The sequence below is a fragment of the Talpa occidentalis genome, unplaced genomic scaffold (genome assembly GCF_014898055.3).
Source record: "Talpa occidentalis isolate TD23 unplaced genomic scaffold, MPIMG_talOcc4v2.1 talOcc4.9, whole genome shotgun sequence".
NCBI classification, from domain to species: domain Eukaryota; kingdom Metazoa; phylum Chordata; class Mammalia; order Eulipotyphla; family Talpidae; genus Talpa; species Talpa occidentalis.
Genome location: NW_023605305.1, coordinates 3,158,969 through 3,184,383, shown reverse-complemented (window position 1 = coordinate 3,184,383; position 25,415 = coordinate 3,158,969). Strand labels below are relative to the sequence as shown.

General features: G+C 60.2%; 1 protein-coding gene across 6 annotated transcripts in view; it reads right to left on the bottom strand.

Moving 5' to 3' along the window:
- Positions 1 to 25,415, bottom strand: part of CAMTA1 (calmodulin binding transcription activator 1) — a 637,675-nt gene that overhangs the window by 169,899 nt on the left and 442,361 nt on the right. For 4 of the 6 annotated variants that reach the window (XM_054691786.1, XM_054691789.1, XM_054691787.1 and 1 more), the window contains one exon: positions 13,589 to 13,660. The exons of the other annotated variants lie outside the window; for them this stretch is intronic. In XM_054691786.1, the coding sequence (XP_054547761.1) occupies positions 13,589 to 13,660 (72 nt within the window). The remainder of the gene's footprint in view (positions 1 to 13,588; positions 13,661 to 25,415) is intronic. 6 annotated transcript variants of the gene reach the window in all.

Sequence of the window (25,415 nt, the reverse complement as noted above, 5' to 3'; positions counted from 1 at the left end):
GATCGTGGCTGCTCAGAGGTGAGCAGAGCCAGACTGGGCTCCCTCTCGGCCTGGGAAGCTGCAGCCATTTTCTTTCTGTGCATCTCAGGGGATGGATTCGACATGCAGTGAGGTGGAAAGGGCCGTGGCCTCGGCTACTTGTCCTGCCCAGGTCCGGGGTGGCCGTGCCCAGAAGGGGGTTTGTGCCTCGGCTTGGAGGCTCCCCGGCTGCAGCAGCCCTGACCCTGCGAGAACCAGCAGGCTGGGCCTCCACTCCTGACTGCCCCGGCCGGCTCACCCACAGGGAGGCAGAGCCACATGCCCCAGCAGACACGGGCCAGTCGGCAGGCTGTCCTCAAAGGGGCTGCCTTCGTCGAGGAAGCCCTTGGGCCGGCGCGCGTCCAGCTTTTATGCTGGACAGTCCCCAGGGAGCGCTGGTCCCCGGGGTGAGGGGTGGGTGCTGTCCAGTGAGCTGCACGGGAACAGGGACATGCGTGTGCACGTGTGTAACCAAACACCAGCGCCCGCAGGCCCTGAGGGGTCATTGTCACAGGTGACGCACCCTGAACCCCAGACCCCATCCCTTGGGGGCTGACACAGCCACACACCTGGGTCTTTCCTCTCTACTCGGGGTCCCCACCCACAGACAGCCACTCTTGGGGTCCCCACCCACAGACAGCCACGCTTGGGAAGTCACAAAGGACTTGCGTGGCCCACGCACAGCAGGTCCCACAGAAAACCCACATCTGCCCCCACACGCCTTCCTCCCTCTCCCGCGCCCCTTCCGCACGCAGCTGCGATCCGAGCACAAGGGTCCGGCCGCGCAGGCAGCCTGAGGCCAGAGCCAGGCGCCGGCAGCGCTTGGGTTCTTCCTCCGGCCCAGACGGCAGCTCTGCTGAGCCACCCGCTCCCACCCCCGGCTCCCATGGAGGCTCTGAGCGGGCTCCGGCCCAGGAGGGCGGGGGACGTGGCTGCAAAGTCCTGAGGGGGCGAACGGGCTTTCATCCACCTGAGGTTAAATTATAGCCCGGAGGCTCGTCTGAACAAGACCAAAATAGATAACTGGGCAGCAGCAGCCCTGCCGTAAATTCCCAGGATTTGCAGTCTCTCCTGGGCTGGTTTATCCTTGAGAAGCTCCGGGAATAATTCTCTTTGAATGTGACCTGGGGGCGGCCGGGAGTGGGCGAGGGTTCCCGGAATCCTTGTTAGCGGGAGCCTGCCGACAGGTGCCCGCGTAGGCCCAGCCAGGGGCTCCCCGGGTGTCGGCCTGGATCCTCTCTGCCTGGAAGAGCAGGTGTTCCTGGCATCGCCTCCACCCGAAGGCCTTGCTGGCCAGATGTCTAGGGCGGGCAGCCTTGGACGCGGCCCCGCCCCGCCCAGGCGGGCCGTCGCTGGCTGGTGGTCGGCACCCGTCACTGCTTTGAATGTGAAACTGGGTCCCCAAGACAAATGGCCTCGAAGGGTCTCTGACAGGGGGCATTCGCTGCCCTCTCCCACCCACGGCCTGGACTCGGGGCCCCGCCCCGCGCACAGCGCCCGGCGCCGCCAGCAGAGACCAGGCGAGCCCTGATGGCAACGTGGCTGTCGGCGCCCAGGCAGAACCAGGGCCGCTGCCGCCAGCCGCACGCCCGGATCCTCCGCCTCCCGCCAGGCTTCAGGCCGCGTCTGGGTGGAAACGGTGATGAGATTTTGACTTATTTATGAGCTCGCTCACGCTCGCCTCCGCAGCCACCCAACGAGAGCCTGATAAATTTGCAAGGAGGGTTTAAAAGATGGGGCCACGCTTTTGGGGCCACAGTGTGGAGCTCAACTGAAGCTGGGGCTCCTTGTCCCTTGTCCAGTCACCCCCTGTCCCTGGTCCCCGAGCCTGCTTGGCAGGTATATACAGTAGGGTCCACAGTCTCTGGACAGAGCTGGCAGTCAAGGCCACCAGGCCCCGGGATTTCGCTCTTGTCCTTGTGTTTCTGGCTGACCCCTGCGTCCTGTCTGGGGCTTGGGGCTTGACCCTTTGACCTGTATGTCCCCCCAACCCCAGCAGCTTCACTGGACCCCCTCCCCTCCCATGGAGACTCCCCAAGTCCCCCGCCCCCCCCCACCCAGGGGCCTGCCTTTCTGGAGGAGGCCTGTATCGTAGGAGTTTGGATTCATTCATATTTCCGGGTGCTATACATTCAGATGAAGTTCTTCTTCGGATCTCCTGCCCAGAAAAGGATAAATATTTCTGATCTATAGCAAATGTGTTTTCCTTTAGCTAACATCTTGGCAGCAAGTACACTAATCTCCCAGGAAAATCTAGGGCCTGAATAGCAAGCAGATTTTTTTTTTCCCTGAGCAAATAGAAATTCTGAGTTGCTTTTTTAATGCTGCCTTTTTTTTTTTTCTCCCAAACAGCAGATCTGGAGAAAAATCACAGTCCATTAAATCTGCATCTCTTGAAAGAAAAACCCAGAAGGCTACCTCCCCATCAAAGGCAAAATGAACCGAGTTTGGAAGTGTGTTTAAAATGCATCAAGGGAGCAGCACTATCCTCAAGCACCCCCACTCAGCTTGGACGTGGGCTCCCAGCCCCCGGAATAGACCGGACAGTGCCCAGCAGGTGCTGCTCAGCCCTGGCAATGGACACAGGGAGCAATGCCATACTTTCCCACTGGCCTGTCACCACCAAGGCCACAGTACCCCACCTCTCTGGGTTTCATGTGGCCAAACTGAGCAAAGAGCACCCTCAGCGAGACCAGATTCCCCCAAGCCCTCATTTCCCATGCCGACATCTCTGTGTTACCTTCCCTAGCTGGATGCAGATCAGGAAGTGGGCCAGAGGATGAACCCCCTCCACCACCCTCTCCCACCGGTGCCCTGGGGGTGGAAGCTCTGCTCTTGGAGGATAAGAGAACAGTCCGAGAAGGGTCTAACTGATCCGTCTAGGCTTTAGATGGATCTAAAGCCTGCTGTGTGCCAGGGCCCGGTGACATTGAGGAGTAGACATTGTCATCTCCATTTGACTGTTCTGGAATGTTCTTTTGGTCCCACCTTTGGTCCCTGGTGAGTTGTTCTGGGTTTCTGTGGTGGGAGGCAGGCGGGGCAGGAGGGCTCCTTGAGCTATGTCCACCCCCCATGCTGTTCAGCACAAACAGAGAAGAGCAGTTTGGGCACCTGCCCTGCCCATGCACCTGCCATGCACCTGCCGTGCACCTGCTGTGCACCTGCCCATGACTCACTGCCTTTCACCTCATGAGCGTCGAGTTGACTGCACCTGCTCTGTTCGTGCACATGGGAGGGGCACCTCAACCCAAGGGGCTTGCTGAGCACCCTTCCAGTTGGGGAAGCCCTTCACAGCGTCTGCGGGCAGGACAACCTTGTGTCAAATGGGAGCGGGTCTCATTCTACCCAACCATTGAGCTCAGCTGATTGCCCGGAGCCTCCGTTCGGAAGCCCGGACCAGCCAGTCGCCCCAACACCAACAATGTGGAACCAAACCTGGAGCTGAGGCTGAAGACGGGGCTTCAAGCTCAAAGTCAATCTTCATCTGGGGGTGCACTGGGAGCTCTGTGGAAAGGAGCCCCTGCATTTTCCATCATGGAACGCGTAAACAACAAGAGGAAGCATTGCCCATCACCGCTCTGGCTCCCCGACAGGAAATGGTATGAGTGACTTCGTTTTTAAACATTATTATCCTCTTGAAAGCAAAAGATAAAGGACGCCTCGGAGCAGCCAGATTGCTTTGGCTCAAAAATCATTTTAAATACCATTTCCTTTAACAAGCCTACTGCCTGGGCAACGGATCAACACCATCCATTTTAACCTTAGTCAGTAGGAAAAAAAATCACCGAAGTGCTGGTAATTATTTAATTCTCGCCCTTTTTCCCACCCAGATATGTTAACTGATCACCCAAACCGCTGCCCAAGTCCTCTTTGAAACAGCCGTACTCGCCGGAGCTCACAGAACTCCTCAGTCACCATTTCCCGCCACGTTGGCTGGAAACACAAGCCTGGGGGATTCAAGACTATTTTTGGCCCTTCCTGGAAAGTGCTGGAAACAGCACTCACGGCTACTGCTTGTTTGGTGAAAACACCTCGTTAGCGTGGGAGCCCCCTGGTCCTCAGGATGCTCAAGTGTCAGGAACGGCTCCCCTTGAGATGTGCTCGTGCTGGTGGGAGGGGTGGCTGCGGGCCAGCGGGCCTCTGTGGGGGGAGGGTGTGATCAAGACTGGAGAGCTCAGGCCAGGCAAGGTGGATGGGACAACCTCTAAGGGAGATGTGCACGCGGAAATGCTCAAAACTAGCCTGGAGCCTGGCAGGTGTGCAGGCAGGACACGTACTGCGGTGGACTTTTTGTCTTGGAAAGGAAAAAACAGAGTTTCCATTCGGTTATTTGCACACAAACAAAAAGCAAATGTGCTGTGGGGGATGCCTGGAAGAAGCCGCAGCTGGGGGGGCCGTCTTGGCCTGGGCGAGGGACATGGCTTGGAGGAAAGCTCCTTTGTGACCTGAGCTGCTCTGGGGCCTATCCTCAGCCTGCAGGTGCGCGGTCTCCCAGGGACGTGTCCAGCTCCAGGTGCCCAGGGGCATCTCTGTCCTCAAGGGCAGACTCTCGGGACCTGGGAATTTTGTGCTCACAAACAGGTCAGAAGCCCCTCGTGGTGGCACCTTCCAACAGACCCCACAGGACACGGGCCTGGTCCCCGGCCACTCAGCGGCCAGGGGCGTGGCTTCCCCGAGGGCTCACTGCTGTGCATGCTGGTGGATCTGCACCTGAAGCGGTGATGCCCATTTCTAACGGCAGTTCTTACACAAACACATTCTCAAAGACCGCCTGAGCTGCGGACACGAAGCCAGGGCCCTGCGAGACGCTTGGCCTCCGACAGGCACTAAGACAGCGTGATGATGGGCCTGGGGGAAGAGCTACTTCCTGCCACCACCATCTGTGCCAATCACAGATGTCTTCTAGAGGAGAAAGTCACCCAGAGGAGGGCATCACCTGCAGACATGCAGGTGCTGGCCCAGATCTGGGCACGTGTCCAGATGCCAGCCTGGAACCGCTGAGAGCCACTGAGCAGCCAGAAATCTGCTGGTGACACCCATCCCACCAGCCCCTCCGAGGGGCCGGGCGTGGAGGGGCTCGGGACACGCCGCCTCTCCCAGCCACAGCTGTGCACTGACATGGAGGCCACGTGTCTGAGAGCCCTTTGTCCCGCGGGTGGGCAGCACTGGACGGTGAGGGCTTGGGGTCACCTTTGCACCACCTGCCTTGGAAGGGGGTGCTGCTTCAGAGCGTCTCGGACACGAAACACCACATGTGCAAGCTCCCCGAGGGTTGACACTGTCAGCCTGGCCCAGCCCTAGTCCCCAGTATCTGACCCCTCAGAACATGAGCCGACTCCCATAATATGAGGGAGCTTCGGCACCGTCTCTGCACCATCAGCCTCCTTGGCCCTGACAGCACCCTCCTTCCCCCACAAGGACCCCAAGAAAGAACCTTGGCTCTGAGTTTACTTGAGCCCTTCTGGAAGGTTCTATAGAGCCAGCTGTCAGAGATGAATAGGACAGGCAGGCGTGCCCACAAGTTCTTCCTGCAGGTGGATGCTCAGACAGGGGACCAAGGCTGGAGAGCCATGAGGACCAGGCAGAGTGGGGGCACAGGGGTGTGGGGGGCCCTGATGGAGCCCGTGTGAAAGAGAGAAGGAGAGAGAAGGGGCTTCAGACCTAAACCTTTTCCTCAAGTGAGGAAACGGAGGCCTGGAGCAGGGGAAGCCTGTCTCTGAAGGCAGCGAAGGGAGGCAGCCCCCAAGGCAATGTTCTGCTCGGCCCTCCCTGAGGCCACGTCACACCCAGGCCCTCTGTCTGGCTCTGCGCAGCCAGGCCCCTCCTGCCTCCTCCAGCGCTGGAGGCACACGGACGGCCCTCAGACCCCGCAGCCCACTGCCTGCCCGCTGTCCCAGCCTGTTGTCTCCCCTGAGGGGGCTCCTTGTACAGGCCAGGCAGTTGGCTCGGGGCAGCGACGCCCTCTCAGGCTGTTGGAGGCGCCTGAAGGCCAGCCAGGGCCGGGCCACAGTGTCCCAGGACGGAGCCACACTCAGGCTGGGGATCACCCACCGACAGAGGAGCGCAGGCTCTGCAGCGCCTGGGTCCCGCCACCTGCCCTCAGACTCTAACCCCGTTGAGGGCCTGCACCGGGGACGTTTCACAGGTGTCTCCCGAACCCTCCCTCCAGCAGAGAACGGAGCCTCCTCAGGGCCAGGAGCCCCCACAGGAGGGAGGTTGCCCTTGGAACTGGCAGCTTTTTTTCTGAGACATTTGTCTCCAGATTAAGAAAAATCTTTCAACAAACCTTTCTGCTCTGGATTTCCTTCTCAATCCCCTGAGCTAAGCTCCCTGGGAATTCTCAAGCCTGGCATCCCCGGGGTAACCCTTCCGGGGCACGCAGACTGCTGCCTGCTCCCCAAGAGAGGCAGCCAAAACGGTGTGTTCCTAAGGAATGAAGGGGTCCCCTTTCCACCAGGAGGGGGGAGGGGGAGGAGGAGGGAGGGGAGGGAGCTGAGTGGAGGAGGGAGCCGCCAGGAAGGGAAGGGCTGGAACGGGAGTGGAGGGCTGGGGAGGGAGCAGGGAGACGAAGGCCCAGCGGAGGGGCTGCTGCTGCGGGGAGAGCCCTCGGGGAAGCTGATGTCTGCACCAGGTCCTCACGCGGGGCCATCTCCCTGGGCGCGTCTGGGAACATGCCCGGGAAGTGGGGCCCGCGGGAAGCCTGACTTCTGGGTGGGGTAAATACCACTTGCACCCCCCAGAAAACCCCACCCCACGTGCCAGGCAAGGCCCCCAGACAGCAGCAAAGGGAGTGTCTCTGCTCCTACGGAGCTTATGTTTGAAGGTTGGGGGTGGGTGGGAGGGTGGAGAATGGGGGTTGCAGAAGAGGGGAGGGGTCTCGAAGATCAGGCTGTGAGGGAAGAGCCAGGGTTTAGCAGCTGAAGAGAACATCCCAGAAGGAGGGAATGGCCAAGCTTGGCAAATGCTGCCGGGAGGTGGGCAGGACCAGGATGGCAGTGACTTGAGCAAGAGCAAGAAGCAGCAGCACCTATGTTCACCGGGGCTCACCTGTGTTCCCTGAGCTCACCTGTGTCCCCCTGTGCTCACTTGTGTCTGTCTTTGCCTGTTTACACCTGTGTATGCCCATGTTCACCTGCATACACCTGTGTGCACCTGTGTTCACCTGCTACAACTCTTGTGTCAACCACATCTGCCAGGAGTCTGGAGAGAACGGTGTGTCTTGCTGAAATATTGATGGTGGATGAAGCAATTAAGATGCCACATGTGGGATCGGGGAGACCCTAACACCCCAAACAAGCCAGCCTGACCAGCTGGGGGGCTACTCAAGGCTGGTGTGAGCACCTGGCATTCCCACCCACAGCTTGTCGGTGTTGCCAAAGACTCGCATTTTCCGTCTCGCGCTACCCAACGGCATCTGAATTTCACTCTTCGTCCTTTGAGCTTGTTCAGAGGCAAAATAGAAAGTGTTTCCTTGAGGCAAACTTTGGTCTTTTGCTTTGGAAACCACACTTTTCTCTTTGCTCCAAAGAAGATTAGGATATTGAGGACAGAATGTCAGCTGAAGATTACACGAAAGGGATAATTAAACAAAAGCGCACATTCTGAGCCATCTAGAAGGGAAATTAAGCAGCTCGCGCCTTCTGCCCGTCTTTGAAGGGTGCTCTGCCCCGGCCCCATCATAGACAGTGACTGAAGGCGCTGCCATTGTTCTGCCTCCGCGTTAGAAGCCGGTGCTTAGCCAAGCTGACAACACGCGCCATGGGGCATAAAACCCCTCTGCAGACAGAAGGATTAGGAGACTGACGAGTCCAGGATAATAAGGCTAATTAATAATTCCCGTCTCTAAGGAGCTGCAGCTCCACAGCTTCATGCGCTTCTGCCTTCCGGTCCACAGCCCCGTCCTCCGAGGTGGAGGACAGAGGCGGGTCTGCAGGATGGGCCTGGACAGACGGTGCCGAGTCACCAAGGGGCCCTGGAGGGGGTCCACAAACATATGACTAGAAAGGGGTCCAGCTCACAGACATGAGGTTCCTGCCTGAGAATACAGAAAAAAAAAAAACAGCAAATGGGCTTGAGGCCATGTGCTCGCACCTGATGCACTAACATTTTGCCACTGGAAAGGTGGGGGACCCCTCCACTCAACTGCAGCCACCCACCCAGTCCCCCAGGGCCAGCGCCCCTGGAACCCACGTGTCTGACCTCGCAGGTGGTAACCATAGCCGCAGCTAAGCCCTAGGTGTGACTCTCATCCTCCTGACGCCCCAGGGCAGGATGCAGGCCTCTCCCGCCTCTTTCACAAGGAAATAAGATTCAAAGAAGTGAATTCACTTGGCCAGAGTCACCGACTGGTCAAAGGCGGAGCTGAATTCATACAGTGAAGGACCCCAGGGCCGGGCAGCTACCCCTTTCATTGCCTCCAGGGCTCCCCCCATCCAGTCCCCGCCTTGTCCACAAGATGGGGGATCAGGAGCCCCATCCTGGAGGCCCCAGCAGCGCAGGCACTGCCCCTCGCTAGTGAAGGTCAAGGGCCGAGGCCCAGAGACTCTGGGCCGTGCCCCCCCACAGGCGGCCTGTTGAAAGGGCCCATGGCTGCGCCTGCCTGGACATCCCCCATCCCCAGAGGAGGGGTCTGGGAGGAGGGAATCTTCTAGAAAACGACCACTTTCCTTAGGGAGGATAATGGCTGCTTTTGGGGGACAGCCATATTTTTCTGGAGGCTTTAGGTGGGAGCCGCAGAGGCCTTGGCATCGTAAATTGCAATCAAGCGAAGACGTCTAAGAAGGAAATCATCTCGGCTCTGCCGCGCAGCCTCGGCAGAGATCCTGAAATCTTAATGGAATTGAGCAATTTTTTTGCATAGCACCGTAAATTCCTGGCGTCTACCTTATCTTCTCATCACGCTATTCAAGGCACATTAAATAGAGAAAGAAGTAGACTCTGCTCCTTAGAATAAAACCGAGCAGGAAGGCGGCCCTGGAGGGCTCCCGCAATTCCCCCTCCAGCTCTCCGCCCGGCCCCTCCCCTGCTGCAGAGGCACCCCCTGGCTGCTCCTCTGCTCAAGTCACCCCACAGCGAAAGCTTTCCGGGGCTTACGAGGAAGCGCTTTCCGCAAATGGCCCAGCCTGGCAGCCGCCCCTCATTTCAACCAGCTCCTCCAGCCAGGGGCTCACACCCTGCTCCCCCCCACCCCCACTCCCCCCCACTTCTCCCGGAGCCCAGTCCTGTGACCCCACAGCACGCACCCTCTTCCCTGACTTGGCCCAGCTCCAGCATTAGCCGACAACCTGCTTAGCCGACAACCTGCTCACTTCCCTAGGGCTCCCGCGCCACCCAGCTTTGGTGGTAACAGAGCACCAGCCTTGCGAGGGGGGTGCGGGGGGTGGGGTTGGGCTCCTTGGCATTAGGACCCGACCCCCCGAGTGGCATATCCAGGGCCTGGGAGCTGCTGTCCCCGATCCCGATCTTCACCACACCGGCGCCCCTTGGGTCTGACCCCCATGGCTGGTGACTCCAGGACAGGATGAGTCTGCTGAGTCTGCTTAAAGGGCCTGACTCAGCCCTGCCTGCCCCAGCCTTTGGGGGTCCCTGCTTCTCCATCTCATCCCACGACCTGGGGGTGTGGTCACAGCTGCTGATGCTCGGGCTATCCGCGCAGAACCAGGGCCCAGTTTCTTCTGAAACCCAAACGTTGTAGAACTCAGAGCCCACACGTGTGTCATGGCCCAGCGACCCAGGAGGCACCAGTCCGGGGTCCAGCCCAGCCGCTGTGTCTGCGGGGCAGCGCTCATGCCCCTGCAGCACCTCTGTGCCACCCGGAGGGCTGGGGAGGGGTCTCGTGGCCTCCACCCCACCCCGCTGGTCTCAGCAGCCCAACAGCCCAGTGGAGGTACCAGACATGCCGGGCACACCCCCCACTTCACTCCAGCACGGAAAACATTCATTAAGCATTTTAGAGGACAAGGGCAAAGAGAAAAACACTCATTAGAAGCAGAAATAGTTTCCAAATGAGCCATACAGAATCTGCTGGGAGGTCTGGCCTGAGACGGGGCCTGCTCTCTGCAGGGGGAGAAGGCTGAGTGGGCTGGAGTGTGGGGCTGGAGGGGGAGACGCGGGACGAGGGCAGGGGTGCCCTGAGCCTTCCCGTCAGAAATCCCAGTGGGCGAGGCCTGGGAGGAATGGAGGCCCAGGGGCCTTTCTGCCGGACTTGCTCAGACAGCTGGCGGGCGGCCGGCCTCCTCTGGCCCCGGCGAGGCTCGGGGCCTGGCGGCTGTGACTGTGGCCTTGCTGGGCAGCAGCAGAGGAGAGGGGTGGGCCTGACCCCACCTCAGCTCCCTTGCTGACCAGTGGGGTAAGCTGGCCTGGCCCTGCCTGCCTCGGGCCTCAGCAGCCCCTCTCAGAAGTGCAGAGGAGAGCTCACTGGAGCCTAAGGATCCCGCCAGCTGGGACGTGAGCCCCGCAATACCGCTGCTGTGACCAGAGGACGTGTGTGTGCCAGGAGAGGGGGCTTCCCAAGGTCATGGAGCAAATCCCCGCAAGGTCCTGAGTCAGTTGGAGAAGTGGCGTGAGCTCAGGTCACCTGGCCTGAGAGTGGCTTTGAGCCTGAGACGCAACCCGGGCAGGTCACCTCACGGGCCCGGCAGCCGTGGCCACAACCTTGTGCTTCGAAGGCTAAACAGCCCTTGGTGCTCTCACTCTAGGAGGAGGTTTGGTTCCTTGCCCAGGTACTTGTTCACATTCTAATAAAATGTTTATGAGAGAGAGAGAGAACGAACAAGCACGTCCTCCCCAGAAAGCCAGTGACTTGAAAACCTGAAGCGCTGGTCAGCTGTGTCCTCCCTGCAGGGGCGGGAGCCTGTCCCCCCAGGGTCTGACCTGCTTGCTCATCCCCAGTCCTGGGCCACAGGACGTGCAGGTCCCTCCCCCGTGGGACTCTGCGCTGGCCTTTTGGGAGACAGAGGGCCCCGGCCCTCACAGTCTGGCTGCAGAGGAAGCCGGTGCTCTGTCCGGGGTCAGCCCTGAGGCAGCCCCGCCTTGTCTCTCGTGGTGACGCCATCACCTCCAGCCCATCCTTCCTGGTCATCGGTGTCAGAGACAAATGTGGGCTAATTTCCATCTGGGCCAGCGTCTCACCGCTTCTTTTCCATTTAATATCAGAGAAATTAAACCTGGCCACGCCGTCATTATGCTGGCGTTGTAATTAGCACCAGAACAAATTGCCCTGAGCAGCGCCGGCTGCCGCGGCCTCCCCAGCTCCGGGCCGACGTGCTCTGCTCTAATTGCTTTGGCCTCCTACTGCCCAGTGTCCACTGGGATCTGGGGCCTCACACCTGCGATGTCCGCGCTGCGTCACCCACTCCCAGAAACAACAGTGATAGTTGAGGACCCGGAAGGGAGGGGTGGGGTGACCATGCCCTCTACCCCCAAATGGGCAGAGCCAACAGGCCCGACTTGGCCCAGAAGTAGCCACATCCAGTGACACTGGCCTCGGGGTGGAGGGCGCAGGGCCAGCCAACTGGAAGGTAACAAGGTAACTGGAAGGTGCCACCCCAGCTGCACCTCCAGAGCACAGTGGTGGGGACTGAAGCATGAGGGAGGGGAGGGCAGGGACAGGGGAGCAGGACCCCTCCTCCTTCGCACCTGGCCCCAGATGCCGGGCGGGTGGGAGGGGGGGGTGGGCGGGAGCAGCTGAGTCTAGGAGGCATCTGACCCGGGGGCCTGCGTGGGTGGAATCCCGCTTGGGGAGTAATGAGCTCAGACCCATGGCTGCCCGATGATGCTGCGGGATCCCGGGAAGAGAAATTTAGTGGAATTAAAAAGCCACAGGAGCGTGATGGGATGAGAGGGGTGGGCAGAGGTGTGGGTGCAGGAGCACAGGCCTGGAGGAGAGGCAGCAGCCCTGAGGACAGACAGCTGGGCTGCCAGACTGGTAGGCAGCCAGCTGCTGGGGTGCTGCTTCCACAGCAGGGTGGACCCGAGAGGTGTCCTGTGGGGGCAGGAAAACTGAAAAGGGAAAAGTCCCAAATGGGACCAGGATCTTGGGAGGCTCAGGAGCGAGTTTCAGGGGCTGCAGGCTGCTCAGGATAAAAATGCTTCCCTGGCAACCTGAGTGTGACCGTGGGGACATGGTGACAGACTGTGATTCCCCCAGATCTCAGCTCTCAGGTGGAATGCCATGCTCCACACCTGCAGCCAGGTAGAACCGAAAACCTGCTACCCAGGGAGACGTGCCTTGGGCCCTTGCTGTGAACATGCCACGGACAGTGCCATCCCATGACCGTGCTGAAGGCCCTTTTCACAAGGGCACAGGACTGAGCAATTAGAGAAACAGGTGCAGCCACGCCAGCCTCCAAGAGACACAGCCCCAGGGAAACTGACAACAGGGCAAGGCATCCAGGAAGCGGTGCCTTTGCAAATCAGCACATCCTCGGACAGTCTCGCATGTCATCTGCTAATGAACTTGCTGAACCATAGACAATTATTTCTGGGAACTGAGGGAGAACGGAAAGGTGGGGGTGGTCTGGTTACAGCTGGGGGGAGGCCCCAATCTAGTGTGGGCCTGGGCGTCCACACTGAGGTGGCTCTGGACCCCAAAGGCACCTTCCAGGCCACCTTCCCTGGGAGTCTCCACTGTCCACGGCACACGCGATCATCTTCTCTCTGAACACATGCAATCGTCTTGGGCTGGATCTTACCTGCATAGCCTCTCCCCACCACACCCCCAAACCACCGTGGCCCAGGGCCTGGCTAATTTGAACAACAGTGGATGCAGGAAGTTGTAGGAAAGGCCAGAGGCAGCACATCCTAGAAGCAGTGGGAAGAATTTGAGGGGATGCTGCCAAGCCCAGCGGGGCTGGGTTCTAGAGGGCCGCTGAGATTCGAGGACAAACTCTAAAAGGACTCAGGTCCAGCCTGACGGGGTGGATCCCTCAGACCTTCCCATTCCCATATCAGTACCCTCCATGACGCAGGACGACCACAGCCACCGACCTACAAGAGCTGGGAAGCCTGAGCTGTGCTCAGCACCACGGACACAGACGACAGAGCAGCACCATGGACAGAGATCAGTCGCCACCGCCCCTTGGTGTCTGGTGACCCGGCACTTCCTATTTCTCCATCAGCTTCACGGCAGACATCACAAATCGACCCCAAACTCTTCACTGACCCCCCCAAAGCCAGCCCCAATCAATCCAACCGCACCTGGCATGTCTCCAGAGGTGCACTGCCACACGCGCGCAGGACGAACCCACCGAGAAAATGTACTTTCAGTCAACAGGCTCTGCCCAGTCAGGGGCGGAAAGCACCTGGTTCATTCCTTCTCCTGGGCGGGGCGAGGACAAGCCCCCCGCCTGCACCACACACAGGCTTTCTTGCCTCTTGGGCACCGACCCTGCCCCAGGTCAGCCCCGCAGCTGGCCCCGACACCACATGCCAAAATCCCTCCAGGAACGCTCACCAGGGGCCTCAGCCCAGGCCGCGGCTCCCTCACACGCAGGAGCCCCGCGCCCACGCACGCCCCGCAGACCCTTCCCCAGCACCGGAGACAGAGGAAGAATAAGGCCCAGCCACCTACCTGAAGGAGCCAGTAGCACCTCCGGTGGAAGGTGGGGATGATGGAGGAATGGACATAGCAGCCGTACAAGCACTAGGGAGAGAGGAAAACGAGAGTTCAGTTGGAAAGAGGAAAGGAAGGAGGAAGACGGCGCGACAGAGGGGAGCAGAGGGCCCCAGGACTGCCGCCGGCCCGGGGCACGAGCGCAGCCTCCCGCTGCGGGACCCAGGCTGCAGCCTGGCGATAGGATGGACAGCTGGGGTGCTCACCCCTGGGGCCGTGGGGGCATGGGAGAGCCCAGACCCAAGGACCAGGGGGACGCCCATCGGCATGGTTTTTGCCTATAGCTGCAGAGGCTGGGAGTTAACCTGGAGTTCATCATAGGACCCAGACCCATGGTATATGGGCAGGGATGACAGAAAGCTCCAGAATCGACTCAATCACACACACACTCCAGATCTTTCCCAGCCAGAGGGTCATCACCATCTGGCGAGGTGCTCTGACCGCTGGGAGGTCCGAGGCAGTGGGGTGGAGAAGGGACGGACTTCCTAGGACTGACCTCCAGAACCCAAGAGGTCCCTTGTGCATTTCCTTCTTCCTGGTTTGTAGCCTGCTCACTTATATATATATTCGTGTGTGTTCTAAGTATAAACATGCACCCCGTGCAGATGGTTTTGGCTTTGGAGAATAAGCCAGGTTGGAGAATAAGGTGGGGTGGCAGCTGGAGTCCAGGAGGGGTGTGTGGGTGGACAGTGAGGAGGGCACAGATCCCGGTGGGTGGAGCTGGTCAGGGAGTGGAGCAGGGGGTCCTGCAGGCTGTGCCTGTGGGCACGGGGCAGTGTCGGGGCTGACTGTAGGCAGAAGTGGAGAAAGGGCTCTGAGGAGGAGAGCAATTCATCAGGTCCCTCTTGCAACCGAACCCCAAGAGTGTGAGTGGGAAGAGGAATTGCTTTGCCCTGACAGCCTCCAAAACACATTGGAATGGTCTCCTCAGCGTTCCCCTGGCTTCCCAAAGCACGAGTTCCAGAAGGGTGGGGCAGAGAGAAAAGCAGGGCCCCCGGGCCTCCTAGCACAAGGATGGGCAGTCTCCCTTCACCCTCACCACACTCCCCACGCCCCCGACACCAGCTCCGCAGAGAGAAAAGGCCAGCAGCTCTGATCCCAAGGCTTTTATCACGTGTATTTTTTTACACCTCCAAAAAGACCAAGTGTGTGATTTGCCTGGACTAGGAGTGCATGTGAGTCCTGCCTGTCTGATTAGCAGAGTGGAAAGAGAAATCATTCTGGACTACGGGCTTCTGGCTGCAAGGAAATCAGATTTCCAATATGTTAGAACTTTTACAGATTTCTGTCCGCCGGGACTTGAGCCCTGTACAAACCCAACAAACAAAGCGGAAATTAATTTAAACGATTCCCTTGCAATTCTTGCCCACAAAATGTGTTTCTTATTAAGAAGGCAATATTCTTTCCTGACTTTTTGGTTTTCAATATACAGAGGCTTATTTTTACTTTTGATAACTCACTCCTTCTGCTGAAGGAGACTCACACTTGAACACTTACTGTGAGCATTTGGTTGCAATGAATGAACGACCTACCTGCAACATTAATCTGCTCTTTTCCCTTCGAATTTGCATGTTCTCGTGGGCAGATTCATTACTTTTACTCATGCAATGAGCCAAATGCAGGGAGACATAAATTGTGGCGAGAAGTCTCTCCTGTCCCTTTGAAATAAAAGGTTCCGCATCTGCTCTTTGCAGGTATTCATGCCCTGGGAGAGTTTGCCACGACTTCTCGTCACCTGTCTCTTTCCACCATGTTTTTTAGAAACTTGCAAAGAACACGGCTGATGTACAAGGCCTTCCCCCACTCGATCCTGCCTGTTCACTGCAGCACCACGAACCACAGGCAGGAATCACGAGACTTGGGCGAACCCGCCTGTGAGTCCATTCTGTGCAGGCCCGTGAAGAAGGAAGCACAGCCCGCTGTCCCCTGGGTCACCCCAGCACCACTCTGTCTCTTGTTCTCCGGCAAACACACCTCCCCAGAACGTCCCAGAACCGTCCAAGTAAGCAGACAGATGTTAAAAAGAAAAATGGCCATTTCCACATCAAGCCTCGTACACTTTAATCAGAGGGCCCCTGGGGCCTCACTCCAAACCTATTTATTTTATTTTTAGATATTGCTCAAACCACCCTGGTGATGTGATGTCTGTGGTCTCGGCATGGGAGGGGGGGAGAGGGAGGGGCAGCCCCCCTACAAGGGCGAGCCAGCTCAAATAGCATCACAGGAGGGAGGTCAAGCTCCCCAAGGACTGAGAAAGCCTGAGGGGACTGGTCCCTCCCATCACCTTGTTCAGCACCCCCACCCCCACCCCCAACCCTTCCGGGCTCTGGGTATTCCCCGCCCCGGGAGCTCCCGGGGCCAGGGGCCACAGGTGTCTGAATGAAGGTGGCCCACAGCCGTCCCAGAGGGGCCCCAGGAAGCCAGCTCTGGTTTAGCAAAGGCCCCCAGCAGCGAACACTGAATATTTGCTCTGAAGGCTCGGGCCTTGGTCATGGACTTGACGCCATCCTGAAAGTGACTCGACGTCCCATCTTAAAGCGTGAAGCTTCCTTTCCCACTGACTGCTGCTCCCTCCCTGTGGCGGGGAGGCTTCCGGCAACTGCCCTATGAGAGCTGGAGTCCAGAGGAGGGGCCACTGGGGAGGCCAGACGTGCCTGCTGCTGACCGGCAGGACGGCCAGAGGGCCGCGATGGCCGCAGCGGTGGTGAGTGCAGAGAAACGAGAGCGATGCCCGGCTGTCTGGCTGGGCAGCTGGGCACACGGCCGCCCTGGTCATCTGGACAGCAGCATGGGTGCAGTGGACCGCTGGGGGAGGGCTGACTTCAAATTCTACTTGGCGACCTTGAGGGGCTCGAGAGACCTCCAGGTGGAGACACGCAGCACACAGCACGTGCAGACTGGGCTCGTCTGGGCTGGGAGCGGCGGCGTCTGGACATCTCAGCTCGGGGGAGGCCGCCGGAGAGGCCCCGGAGGGCGTTGCCCTGGCAGATGCCTGCAGCGCAGACACAGCCGAGCGGGTCAGCGACCTGGGGGTCACGGTCATCTCTCCCTCCAAGCCGCCCGGGGCCCCGTGCTCCCCCAGGCCACCCGCGGCTCCCTTTGCCACCACGGTCTTGGCTCAGCGCCCTCCTGCCCACTTCTGGCCGGGGTGATGGCGCCGTCGAGCCAACGGGAGGCTGAATGCGCGGTGCGGCCCGAGGCTGCGGCCCAGCTCCAGCTGCCACACGCCGCGCAGAAGAGCAGACGGGTCTGTCGGCGGCGACCTGCGCTGTGCAAACCCCTGCTGCTTGCTGGCCAGGCTTGGGGGGCCCCTCGGGGATCCCTCTGAGGACAAGATGTGGTTGGGGGTCAGTCCCACCAGGGGCCGGCGGGTGCACTGTGAGTGTGCGTGCGCACATGTGTGGGGGATGCCGGGGCCCCTCGTTCAAGTGTGGACACCCAGAAAGGAGACGGGAAAGAGGCGCCGTCACAGGACACCCGGGGAGACGCCGGCCGCAGACGAGAGCAACTTTCGAATTAGTTATATTTGGAGAGCGAGGCTGACTCTTCCCTGCAGCGTGACCGCTGAGCGAGGGAGACTTCTTTCTGAAGTTCTCGAAATTGCTTTTATGACACGATGGGGCTTTTTTCCCCTTAAATGAAAAGGAAAGATAAAATTACAGGGAAACCGGGAGCAAACACGCGCCCCCTTCAGTTCAAAGCAAGTGCTTCCCATGCAGAGAGGGAGCTTCTGAGGGGGGTGGCGGCTGCGGCGGCTCACAGGGGCTTCTCCCTGCGGGCGCAGGTGCCCAGGGCTGGTCAGGCTCCAGACCGATGGCCTCGGCGGGTCAATGACGGGAACCTTCCCGTGCTGAGTGAAGTCTGCGGGCTGGGGTTTTGGGGTGCGACTATGAGCAGGGCACTCCCTTCTGACCCACCCTCAGGGGTGTCCCATCTCAAGGTTGATTCATTCAGCGCCCCCAGCAGGCACATCCCAGGGGCACCTCCTCCAGGAAGCCTTCCCTGACCTGGTCAGTGGGGGAGGCCCCGAAGCACCCCCGGGGGTGAGGGGTCTTACACATGCTGTCTCACCTCGGTAGTCTGGCCCCCATCACGGGTCAGGCAGCAGCTATCCAGTGAGCCAGCAGCCTCTGCTGTCCCTGCCCCCTCTGCTGGGAACTTGTCACGCCCAGATCCCGAGACGCGGACTTCACATCAGTTTACATCATTTTGCGCATCGTGCACGTTCTTCTGGGCTGCCCCGACCATTAGACAGTGAAGAAGCCGGGGCCTCCCTGGTGGCGCAGGGGTTAAAGACACAGCGCTGTCAAGCTCTCTACAGCCTCTGCAGCACAAGTTTGACCCCGGCCAGGGAGCTACCCACGTGGTAGCTCCTGTCTACAGCAGCAGACCTGTCCTGTCTCCCCGCTGCTCCCCTCCGCAGTGTACTTCAGTAGATCCACCTGTTCTGCTCCCCACTCTGTCTCTGGTGAATCCTCTCACCTCCTGCACTTCTGGCCTGCACCCCAGTTCTTGATGCATAAATAAATACATCTTTAAAAAAAAAAGTGAAAAATGAAAAAGCCACGCTTCGTTCACAAGTGTGCGTGAGGTGCACGCAAGGGCAGGCAAGGAAGGCGCCGCAGAGGCCAGCGCCCCAAAATCACCAACAGCACCCTCACCGACTCCCTGGGCGAATGGAACCAGCACCTCATGCTGTGAACTCGGCGGGATCCAGTGAGATGAGGCAGGACAGTCACCTGCTGTTCAAGTTCAAGTCAAGACAAATGAGATAAAATGGAAATGCCGGGTCCTCGGTGGCGTCAAAGGCTCCACAGGTGCATGTGGTGAGTGGCTACCCTGTAGGGTGGTCTGGAACATTCTGTCATCACGGAAAGCCCCACTGGTCCCGGCGGCTCTAGAGAACAGCAGTGGGGACCCGTGCGCTGTGTTCGGTGGGGACTCTTGGAGCTCGAGACCCCGGGAGCCGGGACTGGGGAAGCCAGCAGTGCTGCAGGGAAGGCGGTGCAGGTGGGACTTTGGGGAGGTCGGACCTTTGGGGTGGCGCCTTGGGGGAGTAGGGCTGTTTGAAGATCGACCTCTGTCTTTGCACCCAGGCCAGACTAGAGTGTCCCCCAGCACCCCAGGGGTGATGGAAAGCTTGCTCCCCAGCCCTCCTCCTCCGTGAGTCTCCCCATAACACACAGACAACACCTGCTGTGTCCTGAGGTGAGGGTGCTGTCAGCACCCCGTCATTGTCTTTACGGGGTCCCTCTGCTCGCTCCTTTGCAGACAGCCTGCCCTCGTCTGGCAGCAGCTGGGGGCAGGGGCTGGCGCTGGCCTGGCTGGGGTTCCCTCGGGCCTCCCCTCTCCCCCACCGGTCTCGGCATGAAAGGGGCTTTCAAGGGTGTGGTTTATCTCTCACACCTGCCTCTGAGGCCCACATGAATGTCTCAGGGGGTAAAGGCGACAGAGCCAAAGAGATAAGAGAAGGGGAAGGGAAATCCCCCGAAGAGGATTTAATCCTGCTCTGAAGTGACGAGGGGGCCGAGGCCATTTGTTCAGAGCTTTGTGGGCCGCGAAGGCGGGAGGCGGAGCAGGCGCAGGCGGGACAGCCGCGCCCTCGGCCAAGGGCACCTGGATGGCCGCGACCCCCGTGTAAGACGCAGGCGTGAGCCGGTTTCCCTGCACAGGTGCTGGCGTCGTCTGCTCCTGGGAGAGCGCACGCCAGCAAGCCCAGAGCCCCGTCAGGGCAGGGCGCCCAGGAGGGGGCGGTGGGGCCCGGGGAGGCTGAAGACAGCAAAGCCACCGAAGAGGAAGTGGCCTTTGTGATGCCTCCAAAGGGTGAGTCAGGGTCTCCCGTTGGGCAGCGGCTGGAAGACATCAGATGAGGTGGACACGCGAGGGCGGGCGCGGCGGACACCAGCCCTCCCGACCCACGGTCCCCCCACGCTCCCGGCGCAGGACGTGGCTGGCAGGTCTGCACCTCCACGCGGGCCCCCCCGCCGGCGCGCCCCCCACCACGGGGCCATAATGACCGGCGGGCAGACGGCTTTGCATTTGGAGCAGAGCCTGACTGTCCGGCTCTGGCCTCCGCGCAGGCCCAGCAAGCATTTGAAGGCGATTTCCTGCAAGGACACGGGAAGCTCCGAGAACGCAAGGCCCAAGAGCAGGCTCGGGGCCGGAACTCCCCTCCCTCCCTCGCTCTGTCTCTCTCATCTCTCTAGCCTGGGCCTCCTGCTTTCCTAGGACAGGCGGCGGGGTCTGTCACTCTGATCTCTCCTGGATTTGGGGTCACAGCACCGGGAGGGCTCTCACCACTGTGGGTCCACCCTGGGACCCTCACTGCTGCAGGGCCCCAGCTTTGACATGACCATCGGGAGAAGCCCCAGTAGTAGCAAAAACCCTCCAGCACTTCCCAGAGTCCCCCAAGTCAGCACAAGGCAGCAAGATCCCAGCAACCCCGCTGCTCCCCAAGCACCCAGGAAACGGAAACATCCCGAGAGGCACAGAAGGACCTCGTGTGCGGACAGAGCTCCTCTGGCCTCTGTCTCCAGTCCCACCTCGCCCTGCACAGAGCATCCGGGGCAGGCCAAGGCGCAGCAGGCAGCACTCTGGCCAAGCTCACACGGCCAGGAGGGCGAGGATCCAACCATCCTTGTCTGCCCCAAAGCTTCCCCCCAGCAGGCCCGTCCCTGCAGCCTCACGCAGGCGCCCACCAACGCCCGGAGTCCGGGCTTCTGAAAAGCCCGCCTTCCTCCAAAGTGAAGGGTGAAGTCCGGGGCTTCTCCCAGGGCAGGCCTCGCTGAAGGATTGGGTTTGTATTAATCCAAGATTAGAGCAAATGATTCAATTCACATGCTGCCTGCAAAAGCACTGGGGCTCAGAACTTGTTAAATAGTGAATTGCTTTAAAATTAGTTTGAGCTAAATGGATTGCAGCCTGATTCGGCCTCCGGGGCTGGGTGACAGGAGGGAACCAGAACATTAGATCATCAGTGACTGGGCCCCCAGCGGCCTCCTGCCTGCCACAATCTGCAGCGCATCCCCAGAGCAGCCCAGGGCCTGCCTGCCACCCAGGGGACCCAGGCCCTGCCACCCAGGGGCCTGAGTCCAGACAGCAAGGGAGTCAAGCTGATGGCAAGGGGCCTGGTCAGGGCACCCCCCACAGACACCGGGGTGTCACACAGGCACATGCCAACCATGGTCAATTTCAGGCTGCCCAGTGGGACCAGGGTCTCCCGCAGAAGCTACGCCTGAGCCCTGTACTTTCTTGGGGCCTCCTCCAGGCAGGCGGACAGGATCCTAAAGATTCATTCCAGGAGGTCTTGAGGATCCCTCCTGCTGAGAGGGGGCTGCTCTTCAGCCCAGCACCCATGTGCTGCTCTTCCAGGACATGAAATGGGGCTTCTGGCCAATGAATGGGGTGTTCCCCTAAGCTCGGAGCTAGGGGTGACCAATCTCTCTGCAGCTGAGGCTGTCGACAGCTCACCCAAGGTCACAGACATGCCAGTGCTGGGATCGGAACTGGGTGCTGCCTCGGGAGTCCAGCCCCTTCCCTGGGCAGAGGCCTGGTGCACCCTGGAGGGACACGGGACCGGGCGGCCCAGGCTGGCTGTGAAGGCAGGAGCCTCGGAGCTGCAGGGGTGGAGGGGCAGAGAGGAACCAATGGGAAGGCACTGAACTCGTGAGACTGGCAACCCCTCTGCTCTAATATGGGGGAGAGCCAGATCAAGGTGGTGCCAGCAGGCCTGGGACAGGTGGTGTCCTGTGGAAAACCCTGTGAGTGGCTGCCCCAGGGACAGGTGAGTTCCGGGGCCCCTGCATCGTCAGGAACTCAGGGGAGGGGGCACTTGGGTGGGGAGATCAGCGAGGGCCAAGGATACCCTCCAGGTGGGAGCTCTGCCGGGGGGGAGGGCAGGTGGGCACTAGGTTGTGGGGGAGGGAGGAGGCCTCTGGGTGCCGGTGAGCAGAGGGAGAAACCCTGTGGGTGGACCACAGGGAGAGGGACCTCAGTTTGCAGGCTGGAGGCTCCCCAACATCGCCACAGAAAGTTCCAGGCCATTGTTATAGCACAGGCCCCTTGAGCAGCTGGAAAGGGACCTGGAGGGGAAATGGCCAGCAGAGGCCCCTCACCGCTGGCCTCTTCCAGGGACCGGAGAGATGACGGCCCTGCCGGGGGCACCGCCAGCATCAGCCCCGCTGGGCCCCTGGGTTCTGTCTCCCAAGCCCCCCTGGCTCACAGGCCCCCTCCCCAGCACCTCCAAATAAAGCCACCACCACCTAACCACGACATGAGTGAGGAGCCCAATAAAAATTAAATGAATTTTTAGATAAAAAGGCATAAAAATCATGTTTGAAGATATAAATCAAATCCCTGGAGCTTCAGCTTTATTGTTTCAGGGGGTGCCAGGATTCATAAATTAGTGGGCATAAAATGGGATAATAGCTGAAAATTGATAATCAGGTAAATTTAGATTTAGAGGAGCGGACCCAAGGCATGAATCTCAGTCCAGAGGCCAGGGTGGGGGTGCTGGGGGGCAGCGGTCCACTCTCCCTGGCCTCTGGGCTCATGACCCAGAGGAGCCTCTGCTGGGGTCCAGCCTAGGCCCTTGGCCACCCTGTCAGGGCCCCAAAGGCCAACTGGTCTCTTGCACCCCACCCCTCCCAGTGCCCTGCATCGCCTTCCACTTGGGGGAACCAGCGCCGGGTCATTTCCGTGTCTTAGGAATCGCTCCTGGTCCCGGTCCCTGGTCCCCCACGCCACCCCTCTCCCCTGGCTGAGCCGGGCATCCGCTCCCCTGTCCTGCCTTCTTGGGTTCCTGTGGACTCTCTCGACACCTCGGCTGTTTATATCTCAAATACTTCCTTAAAGTGCTGGGCATAAATAATAAATACAGACGCGAAATTTCCTTTCTTTCTTCAAAGGAGCTGTGCCAAGTGGGTGGAATCTTCTGGAAACAGTTTATACTGGCCCCATCTGCCTCTGGCCTCTCCTCCCCTCCCCTACCAGGAGCTGTTGAGGCCCCCCACCCCCGCCCCGTGCACCAGGTGCCCCTGCACCCAGGACCCTGATGAGGAAAATGGGCCCAGCAGGTTCCTCTTGCCTGGCGTCCTCTGCCTCGCGGCCTGCTCAGACCACTGCTTCTCAACGGCCTTTGCCTGTGTCAGCCTGAGGGGCCAGTGGCAGGACCTGGGACTCCATGGACCAGCTGCGTCCTGGGATGCCAGGGGTTACCCAGGGAGCCGGCCCTCTCCAGGGTCACCCCCCACAGGGGCTTGTTTAAGATGCAGGGGCAGCTCCCGGAGCCCCCAGAGGCCATTCTGGACGGCACGAAGGCCAGGGCTGCCCGGGAACCGGCCTCTCTCTAGCGCCCGCCCTGCTTGGCACTCAGGGGCTGGGAGCCCCCAGGCCGGGCGTCCAGGGCCTTGGGCTGTGATTGCTCAGCTCTCTCCGAGCCGAGCCGCTGGAATCCCTCGGCCCCCGCCCCCGGCACGGCCACCCAGGCGGCTGACACCCTCCGGTCCCCACGCGCAGCTGACGTGGCCAGGGAGTCCGGGGAAGGACACTTGCTTAAAACAGGGATGGGGTTTTGTTTATGAAGAAGGTGAAGGGAAATGCCAGGACGAGTCTGTGGCTCTGTTAATGCGCGGCTGGGCTCCCCGCCAAGACATTAAGTGGAATCGAATTCCTGAAACCAGCTTTAATCAGCAGATTTTTAAGGTTAGAATTACTCTCTCCTCTCCAAGTCTTGCCAAGGTTAATTTGGGCCTGAGCATGCAGAATTAATGGACTGGACGGGGGGACCGGCCTTTTCCTGATTTTTTCGCAAGTTCACAAAACCATCCCTACAAGAGAGAGGGCAGCAGGGCAGAGCGCTGGGCGGAGAGGACGCCCCACGCCAGGCCACCCAGCTGGGGTCAGGTCAGAAACGCCTGCCACCGTCACCGGCAGGGCAGATCCCGGCCAAGGAGAGGCTGGGATGGGCCGAGAGCCACGACTTGGGGTCTCGGGGTGCTCCGCCCAGCCCTGCCCTGTCCCCTGAAAGCAAATGTGCTGGGAGCATGTGTGGAGGTCCCCTGTGCATCCGGGGACGGCCTCGTGGGCCGCTCGGACCCTGTGAGTGCAGCGGGGATGGCCCCGGGGCTCGGGAGGCGTTTAGCAGCGTCAGGCCCCTTGGCTGCGTCACCAGGGCCCCGAGCCGCTTTGGTCTGCAGAATGGCAATGACCATGCCATGCGAGTGAGGCTTAGGTAGTGACTAACCAGCAGCCTGGTGCAGCTGGAAAGGCTGGCACTCAGAGGCTGTGCCACCTTGGACAAGACACCGCCCTTCCTTTGAGACTTCTCTGCCACAAACCTTGCCCTGGGCCTCATTCCCCGGCCCCAGGAGGAGGTGCAGACTTTCAGTGGCACCCACTGTCTCTCTCTCCTTGTTTCTCAACAATGCCACCCACCCCTGGCCTGCCCTGGGGAGGACATGTGCCCTCTGTCCTCGCAGCTGGCAGAGCGCCAGCTGGAAGCCCAGTCAAAATCTACTTTGAAACTCGCCAAGACCCCGTGGCCCGCTCCTCAAAAGAGCCCAACATCATCCGCCTATGTCCGAGCAGTTGTCATGCCTCGGAGGATGGTCCCCAAGGGGCCAGAAACAGCCTCTCCAGTACGTGCACCCCCGAGTCAGGGCAGAAGAAGCGGCCCGTGGCCTGTCCCTGACGGGTGACACCTGAGCCCGCGGGGCCTCACCAGGGAGTGTTGGTTCAGCCGGGCGCGAGGCAGCGGTGGTGGCTGGTGCGCGGGGCCAGGGCCAGCACATGTTGGTCTGGAGAGGCCGGGACAGGCAAGCCCGTGGAGAGAGCAGGTGTGCCAGGGTCTGGGGGCGCACGGGAGCTCTCCTTTGAGGTGATGGGTATTCTGGAACTAGAAGGAGGCTTGCGAATGTACCAGACGCCTGGGAATTGTTCACTTGAAAATGGTTAATTCCATGTTTTGTGAATGTCACCTCAATTAATAAACCAAAGCAAACCTGTACGGTGGCCCCGGCACAGGCCAGGGACTGGGACCCGCTGCGCCCAAGCCCTGGCGAAGCTGCTGCGGCTTCCAGAACGTGGAGGGTGGAGGAGAAAGGGCCTGGCTGGGAGAACCCCTGCCCAGGGGACACCTGAGCTCCCTCACCTGCCGGGGCCTGCCTGTTCCAGGTGCTGGGATGCCATGGGGGCCAGGCAGAGCAGGCCTGCCCTCTGGGGCCCTCATCCGGGGGGCTCCTTGTCCCCAAGATGCAAATGGCTCATGCAAATGGCTCCTGTCCAGCGCTGGCTGCCCAAGTCCCAGCCCCTGAGTGGGTGCTGCTCTTCCCTTGGTGTCCACTCTGTCCAGTTTCTGAGTTTCCCCACAGTGCTGTCCACCCCTCCCAGGCAGGGACTGGACCCTCCACTCTGCCGGTCCTCTCCTCTCCACCCGCCCCCTCCTGCTGGCCATGTCTGTCCAAAGCCTGGCTCTGAGGAGGTACTTGGGCCAGGTACTTGGGGGCTGATGGGCCATCTGGGTGGGCAGGGGACTCGGCCCCCCTGGGGCCTGGTGAACAGATGCTCTCCCCTCCGCCCCACTCCGCTGTCTGCCAGCCCTGCCCCCGGCTTGCAAGGAGCCTGCACTGACAAGGCTTCTCGAAGGGAGGAATGGCTGCCTCCCTCCCCACTGTAAAACTTCTCAAGGAGCCTGGCCTCACAGGCCTCTCTGTCTCCCCAGTCCTGGCATGGGGAGACCCAAGTCTGAGGTTCTAGCAGGGAGGAGCTTACTGGCCTCTGCACCCCT